We start from the raw sequence: 8,142 nt of genomic DNA, 5'->3' as shown, positions 1-8,142 counted from the left end.
CTCTTTAAGATGCTTAGTTTCTTGGATTTATCTTTCTGTAAGGGTTGAATTGACTATCCTTTTAGGAAAGTCGATTACTGAACCACCATAGGACCGGAGGTTAGGTTTATGCCCCCCTCTTTGTACTTTTCCTTTTATTTATGTTAAGGCCTGGGGGTGTTGCTCAGCCCCTACCCCAACCAAGGGTAGTTAAATTTAAAAAAAAACTACACCATAAACCCTAACCCTAAACCTTAACACTAAACCATATATCCAAACCCTAAACCCTAAACCCTAAACCTTAAATCCTAAACTTTAAACCCTAGTCCCTAAACCTTACACCCTAAACCCTAAACCCTAAACCATAAACCCTAACCCTAAACCATCAATCTTAAACCCTAAATCATAAATAATAAACTCTAAACTCTAAACCCTAAACCCTAAACCCTAACCCTAAATGTTAAACCCTAAATCTAAAACCCTAGACCCTAGACCCTAAACCCTAAACCCTAAATTTAAAAAAAAAACTACACCATAAACCCTAACCCTAAACCTTAACACTAAACCATATATCCAAACCCTAAACCCTAAACCCTAAACCTTAAATCCTAAACTTTAAACCCTAGTCCCTAAACCTTACACCCTAAACCCTAAACCCTAAACCATAAACCCTAACCCTAAACCATTAATCCATCAACCCTAATCCCTTAACCCTAAACCCCTAAACCCAAATCCTAAAACCCTGACCCTAAAATCTAAACCCTAAATCCTAAACCCTAAACCCTAAACTGTAAACATTAAACCCTAAAACCTAAACCCTAAACCCAAACCCTAAACCCTAAACCATAAATCCTAAACCGTAAACCCTAAATCCTAAACTCCTAACCCTAAAAACCATAAACCCTATACCCTAAACCCTAAACCCCAAACCTAAACTCTAAACCCTAAATCCAAACTCTAAACCCTAAACCCTAAACCCTAACCCTAAATCACAATCATCCCCTAAACCCTTAACCATATATCCTAATCTTAATCCCTAACCCTAAATACAAAGCCCGTAACTCTAAACCCTAATGCCGAAACCTTAAACCCTAAATCCTAAACCCTGAACTCTAATCCTAAACCCTAAACCCTAACTCTAAACCCTAAACCCTAAATCCTAAACCCAAAATCCTAAACCCTAAGCCCTAAACCCTAAATCCTAAACCCTAAACCCTAAACCATAAACCTTAAACCCTAATTCTAAACCCTAAATCCTAAACCCTAGACTCTAGACCCTGAACCCTGAACCCTAAATCCTAAACTCTAAACCCTAAATTCTAACCCTAAACCCTAAACCCTACTATAATGTCATTACTTCTATTGAGGAAAAGCTTAGAGGGATACCTTATAACATGAGGAAAAGCTTAGACTTCATTGCAGTGATTGAAGCATGTGGGCTCATTGATCTAGGCTTCAGTGGACAAAGGTTTACTTGGTCCAATAAAAGGGGTATACATTACAGAATCTGGAAAAGACTGGACAGGGCACTGGTTAATGACAAATGGCTGGAAACAATGCCTCAAACTACTATCACTCATTTACCATTTGTAGGATCAGACCACTGTCCTTTACTGATGGAAATGTGTGTTAGGGAAGAAAATCACATAAGGTATTTTAAATTTCTCAGTTGTTGGGCTGATCAACCCAATTTCTTGGATATTGTTAAAGTCTGCTAGGACAGAACTATAGAAGGTAACATCATGTGGAAATTTCATCAGAAATTGAAAAGATTGTCCAATACCCTTAGTTCTTGGTCCAGGAGGTAATTTGGAGACATCTTTGTTAAGGTCAAGGGTATGAAGAGAAGGTCAGGAATGCTGAAGAAAATCTTATTCAAGACCAGACTGAAAACAACAGGGCAACACTTTATGAGCTTAATGCATAATACATCAGATTTTTGAAAATGGAAGACTCCATTTTAAAACAAAAAACTCAACTACAATGGTTCAAAGAAGGAGATGCTAACACTAAGTATTTTCATTCACTGATAAGAGGAAAGAGAAGAAGACTGTTTATACATAAACTTATCAGTGAAGAGGGGGAGTGGAAACAGGGAGAGGATAACATTGTTGAAGTTGCCTGTGGACATTTCCAAAAGATCTTTACAGGGGAGGACAAGGTTATCAATGAGAATGTTATCAATTGTATCCCCAGGATGGTCAACCAGGAACAAAATAATAATCTGACTACTATGCCTACTGTAGAAGAGTTGAAGGAAGTGGTTTTCTCTATGAATCCTAATTCTGCAGCTGGTCCTGATGGGATGAATGGGTATTTCTTTCAGAAATGCTGGCATATTATCAAGAAGGATTTATTTGGAGTTATTCAAGCATTCTTTTGTGGTCAAATGATTCCTAAATATTTCTCTCATTCTTGCATTGTTCTCCTCCCTAAAGTGAGCAATCCTAACAAACTCACTGAGTTTAGGCCCATCAGTGTAAGTAATTTCACTAGCAAGATTATATCTAAATTGGTGAGCTCTAGACTTGGCCTTATCTTACCTAACCTGGTTTCTCTAAATTAGTCGGGATTTGTCAAAGGGAGGAGTATATCAGAAAACATTATGCTAGCCCAAGAGATTATTCACCAGATTAAGAAGCCTAATATTGGGAGCAACGTTATTATTAAATTGGACATGGCTAAAGCATATGATAGAGTTTCTTGGTCCTATATATGCTTGGTGTTAAGAAGAATGGGGTTTGACGAGGTATTTATTGACATGATTTGGAGGATCATGGCCAACAATTGGTACTCTATTATTGTCAATGGCAAAATACATGGTTTCTTTCATTACACGAGAGGTATCAAACAAGGGGATCCCATATCTCCTGCCCTATTTATTTTAGGTGCAGAGGTCCTTTCGAGATCCCTTAACAGGCTGCACAGCAACCCCACCTATCATGGATTTTACATGGAGGCCAGAGGACCTCAAGTAAATCACTTAAGTTTTGCTAATGATATCATCCTCTTCACTTCTGGAAGGCAGAATACTTTAAAGCTTATTATGCAAACTCTGAATTCCTATGAGGAGACTTCTGGACAGCTCATTAATACGGATAAAAGTCACTTTATGGTCCATTCAAATGCCTTCAACAGCACAAGAGAAAGGATTAAAAGAATCACAGGTTTCAAACAAAAAGAGGGTCCTATCACTTACCTTGGTTGCCCTTTATTTGTTGGTAGACCGAGGATTGTCTATTTTTCTGATCTTATTAACAAAGTCTTATGCAGAATTACAGGTTGGCAAACTAAGCTATTGAGCTATGGTGGTAGAGCAATATTGGTCAAGCATGTCATTCAATCTTTGCCTATTCACCTTCTTTCAGCAGTAACTCCACCCACTACTGTCCTCAAGCAAGTTCAAAGTATAATGGCAGATTTTTTCTGGGGGTGGAGGAATGAGAGGAAAAAATACCATTGGGCATCATGGAAGAATCTTAGCTTTCCTTATGATGAGGGAGGAATTGGTATGAGAAATCTCAAAGATGTTTGCAAGTCTTTCCAATATAAACAATGGTGGATTTTTAGATCCAAACAAACACTTTGGGGAGAATTTGTAAGGGCTAAATATTGTCAAAGATCTAATCCGGTTAGTAAAAAATGGGATACGGGTGATTCTCTGACCTAGAAGCACCTGATGCACAACAAATACAAAGTGGAAGAACACATTCAATGGAAGCTCAATTCGGGCAGCTGTTCTTTTTGGTGGGATAATTGGCTTGGCATTGGACCTCTTGCGCATTTCTCTGCTGACAGTAACAGACTCAATAACATTACGGTAGCAGAATTTTGGCATGAAGGACAATGGAACTGGAACATGCTCATCCAGCAATCACCCAGCAACCAACTAACAAACATCCTATCAACAAAACTGCACACCCAGCAGGGCATCCCCGACCAGGCCATCTGGAAACTCAGCACTTATGGCAAATTCAACTGCTCCTCTGCATGGAATGATATCAGGGAGAAGAGATGCAAGACTAAATTCAACTCTCTCATTTGGCACAAGAGTATCCCTTTTAAATCTTCTTTTCTTTTGTGGAGAACCTTAAGAGGTAAACTTCCTACTAACGAGAAACTAACTAGTTTTGGCAGTGAGCCAGCCAATTGTTTTTGTTGTTGTAACAGGCCAGGTATGGACACAATCCAACATACTTTCAACAATGGACAATTTGCTACTTATGTGTGGAAAAACCTCGTTGCAGCTGTAGGAATCACCACATACCACAGCTCCCTACAACAACTCATCATGCAATGGTGGTCAACTAAATACAATAATGAAGCACATAGGCTGTTACTACAAGCTACTCCAATATTCATTTGTTGGAACATATGGAAGAATAGATGTGCTAGTAAATATGGGGGAAAACAATCCAATGCCAACAGGGTCAGATATGTCGTATACAAGGACAACTACAAGCTCATGACTACAACCTTTCCTTACATCAAATGGCCTTCGAACTAGAAGGAAAATGTGTGCATGATATCAAAGTGACACTTGTTAAGCGAACAAAACCTCCTACTCAATGGGTAAAAATCAACACGGATGGCAGTGCACTAAGTAATCCGGGCAGAACTGGAGCAGGAGGTATCATACGGGATCAGGCTGGAGAAATGTTACTTGCATTTGCCACTCCATTGGGGGAAGGCACCAATAACCAAGCTGAAGTAGAAGCTACGATTTTCGGGATGACCTGGTCCTTAGAATTAGGCCACAAGAATGTCCTTTTGGAGGTAGATTCACAGCTTCTAGTGGACTGGATAATGCAGAAAATCAACCCTCACTGGAGCATCAGCACACAACTAGAGAAATTACAGGCTCTCATCGATCAAACACAAGAGTTTAAATGTAAGCACACCTTCAGAGAAGCCAACTTTGTGGCTGATTCCCTTTCAAAACATAGTCACAAGATCACTAGTCCCCAACTCTATTTCAATAATCATCAATTACCAAAAGAAGCTAGAATTTACTACCAACTAGACTTGCTAGAAATGGCAAATTTCAGATGAAGGAGAATTAAGAGGATTAAGGAACCTCCTTGAATATAGCACAACCTTTTCTACCTAGCTATAGTTTAAAATGATAGCTCCTTAGAATAGGTTTTTTTACTGATTTTGTAAAGGGAGAGTCTCCCTCAGCATTGAGAAACATGTGCCCTAGAACCAAAAAAGTCAGCACATCAACAATCCAAATCAATCCAATGATCAGACCAATCCCAACAACACTCAGCATACCAAAAAGGATCAGATTAGTGAACCAGCTCCTTACACAGTAGTGCAAACCATGGCTGCTAGAATTAGGCACAATCAAGCCCAACAAGAAACTTCCATCGAGCTGGTGCCTCCTAAAATTACATCCAAACAAGGACTACCGGCTGTCATTTATGATATGGAAGATTTTATGACAAAATTGGCTGTGGATTGCAAATATACTTTGATAGGAAAATTCAGCAGCACCATGCCAAAGATGGAACTCATCAGAAAGAGCTTCATCATGCAAACTCAACTAACTAGGAGGGCCAATATAGCTCACTACAATGCAAGACATGTGTTTATTGACCTGGAAAATGAACTGGACTATAACACAGTGTAGACACAACAAAGAATGACTATTGAAGGCAAACTTATGAGGATACAGACCTGGACACCAAACTTCAGACCTGAGGAAGACACACCCATTGTTCATATATGGATACTCCTCCCAGGGTTACCATGGCACTTTTTTAAAATGGAGTTTATAACACCCATTTTATCTCCTATAGGCAAAGTCGTGTACCTTGACACAGCCTCCATTAAGAGAACAAGAGCTAGCATGGCCAAGGTAAAAGTCCAAGTTGACTTGACTAAGGCTAGACCTAGACATTTATGGATTGGATTAGATGAGAAGGATCTTACCATAGGAAGATGGCAAACTATTGAATATGAAAGTATTCCTCCATATTGTGAGTATTGCAAACATCAAGGGCACATGATATATGAGTGTAACTTCAAAATAAGGGATGAGGAATTTAAGAAAATGAAGGAACTGGAAGTTGAAAAGAAGGACAAAAATAAAGGGGAACAAATGCCAAAGGGCAATGACAACAAATAAACCAAGGCACAAGAAAATGAAGAGGAGCAAAACCAAAGCAACAAAGAAGTTAGCCACCAAAGACAAGCTATACAGCAAAAGGAAGAAGAATGGCAAACACAAAAAAGAAAAAACAACAAGCAACAGGAGGAAAAAGTTCAAAAAGCAGTGTGGAGACCAACCTCACCACAAAACAGGAGGACAACTCAGCAAGCAGGTATAACAAATAACCCTAATCATAATTCCTTTACTAATCTAAACATGCAGGAAGTTCAACATGAAGACATAGATGAGCATACAGAAATGAAAGGACACAAACACAAGGAGCAAAATACAGGTCTGTAACAGACCATAACCAAGCAACTCAGGCATTAAGAAAGGGAAACAAGGAATACAACAAGAGCACATGTATTGACTCAATGCTCCCAATCCCCACACACCCTAACAATGTGTCTATTGAATGCAATGATGAAGTTGAAGGAGGGATGGATGGGGGAAGTCAGGAGAAACATTCTAACATGCAGGGCGGGGTATCCAAAGGGGGGAATTTGACTCATGTTTTGCATAAGGGGGTACACACTGACCATAGTCCTGACTTTAGAACCTCTGCAACCACTATGGCTCACCAACACAACACACAACAACAACAGAAACTGCAGCAACAACATACAGAAACTACAAATTGTACAAAAGAACAATAGGGTAACACTACTGAAAGAGGGCAGAAGAACCATAATGTACAGGCCGATGAAGTATCAGAAATTGACAAATCCAAGCAACAGGCAGACAAAGGGGGGAATCACAATCAAAGAGGGGCAGCTATGGCAAAAGATATGGGGTCCAAAGCTAGCACTAGCAAACAAGGGACCACCCCGAAGAGAAAGAATAAACCTAGTAAAAAGAAGAGGGAAGCAGCTAAGAAAAAATTAAATGCTAAGCAAGGAAATGATCAAAACCAGCAGGAGGAACAGACTAATCAGGACAACAACTGCAAGAAGTTTATTATGGTGGATGATCTGCAGGGTATGGATATTACTCCCCTTCAAACTCAGTATCTTACTCCCCCTCCCAATGATCCTCAAGACAGAGCAGCAACATGCAAGGTCAACTATGTGCCAGTTATTGACGAATATGATGTGGAAAATTCTGAAGATGAACTAGATATAGATAATCAATCTTTACAAGACCAGGATGATGATGATGAGACTAGTGAGTTGTCATTTAAAGCTTTTAGTCCTCATTATGCCAATGATCTAGAAGAGGAAATCCACCAGGTATCAAGTCAACAAGGATTATCACCTAGAGGAATGCATTATGACAGGTTCCAGACCAAACAAGGGCAGAATCCTAGTGTTGTCACAGCAGGCAGACCAAACACCAGGCTCTTTACTTCCAAATCATCCCAATGATCAGTACACTCATATGGAATGTAAGGGGGATTAACACCCAAGGTGTTATGGAAAGACTCAAAATGCTCAAGAAGATGCATCATATTTCTATTATATCTATCCTGGAACCTTTCTTAGACAGTACTCATGTTCAGTCTTTTAAACAGCAACTTGCAATGGATCAGGCTATGAGTAATTACAATGGTAAGATATGGTTATTTTGGAATTTGGATGTTGATTGCAAAGTATTAGAGGAGGATGAACAACAAATTACTTGTGAAATTACCCATAATGAGCTGCAAACTCAATTCACTACCACATTTGTTTACGCCAAATGCAAAGACCATCTTAGAAGACCTCTCTAGGATAGAATGCTTCATCATGCCAATGCTACAACCAACTCTCCTTAGTGTGCAGTAGGTGATTATAATGTTATCACTTCTATGGATGGAAAGCTAGGAGGGGTGCCTTACAACATGAAGAAAAGTTTGGAGTTCATAGTTGTAATTGAGGCGTGTGGTCTGCTGGATCTTGGCTTCAGTGGACAGAAGTTTACATGGTCTAACAACAGGGGTATACACAACAGGGTGTGGAAAAGATTAGACATGGCTATGGTAAATGACTCTTGGCTGGAAAAAATACCTCAAACCACCATCATTCACC

At 39.4% G+C, this 8,142-nt stretch overlaps 2 protein-coding genes across 2 annotated transcripts; both read left to right on the top strand.

The window, feature by feature from the left end:
* Positions 1-5,626: 5,626 nt before the first annotated feature.
* Positions 5,627-6,112, top strand: LOC107057856 (uncharacterized). The gene has a single exon (XM_015302917.1). The coding sequence runs from the start codon at positions 5,627-5,629 to the stop codon at positions 6,110-6,112; it is 486 nt and encodes a 161-aa protein (XP_015158403.1).
* A 16-nt stretch (positions 6,113-6,128) lies between these two features.
* On the top strand, positions 6,129-7,500 carry LOC107057855 (uncharacterized). The gene is made up of 3 exons (XM_015302916.1): positions 6,129-6,308; positions 6,359-6,428; positions 6,812-7,500. Exons 1-3 carry the CDS (start codon positions 6,129-6,131, stop codon positions 7,498-7,500), a joined length of 939 nt encoding a protein of 312 aa, XP_015158402.1.
* Positions 7,501-8,142: the final 642 nt, after the last annotated feature.

The sequence above is a fragment of the Solanum tuberosum genome, unplaced genomic scaffold (genome assembly GCF_000226075.1).
Source record: "Solanum tuberosum cultivar DM 1-3 516 R44 unplaced genomic scaffold, SolTub_3.0 scf00390, whole genome shotgun sequence".
NCBI classification, from domain to species: Eukaryota; Viridiplantae; Streptophyta; class Magnoliopsida; order Solanales; family Solanaceae; genus Solanum; species Solanum tuberosum.
The sequence above is the reverse complement of the archived record's forward strand: the minus strand, read 5'-3'. Positions and strand labels throughout refer to the sequence as shown.

Bases quoted from the DNA above. Each gene is read 5' to 3' on its own strand.
- LOC107057856 (XM_015302917.1), top strand. From the start codon at position 5,627: ATGACTATTGAAGGCAAACTTATGAGGATACAGACCTGGACACCAAAC.
- LOC107057855 (XM_015302916.1), top strand. From the start codon at position 6,129: ATGAAGAGGAGCAAAACCAAAGCAACAAAGAAGTTAGCCACCAAAGAC. The intron at 6,309-6,358 runs GTATAACAAATA...CTAAACATGCAG, and splicing joins GAGGACAACTCAGCAAGCAG to GAAGTTCAACATGAAGACAT. The intron at 6,429-6,811 runs GTCTGTAACAGA...CTACTGAAAGAG, and splicing joins ACACAAGGAGCAAAATACAG to GGCAGAAGAACCATAATGTA.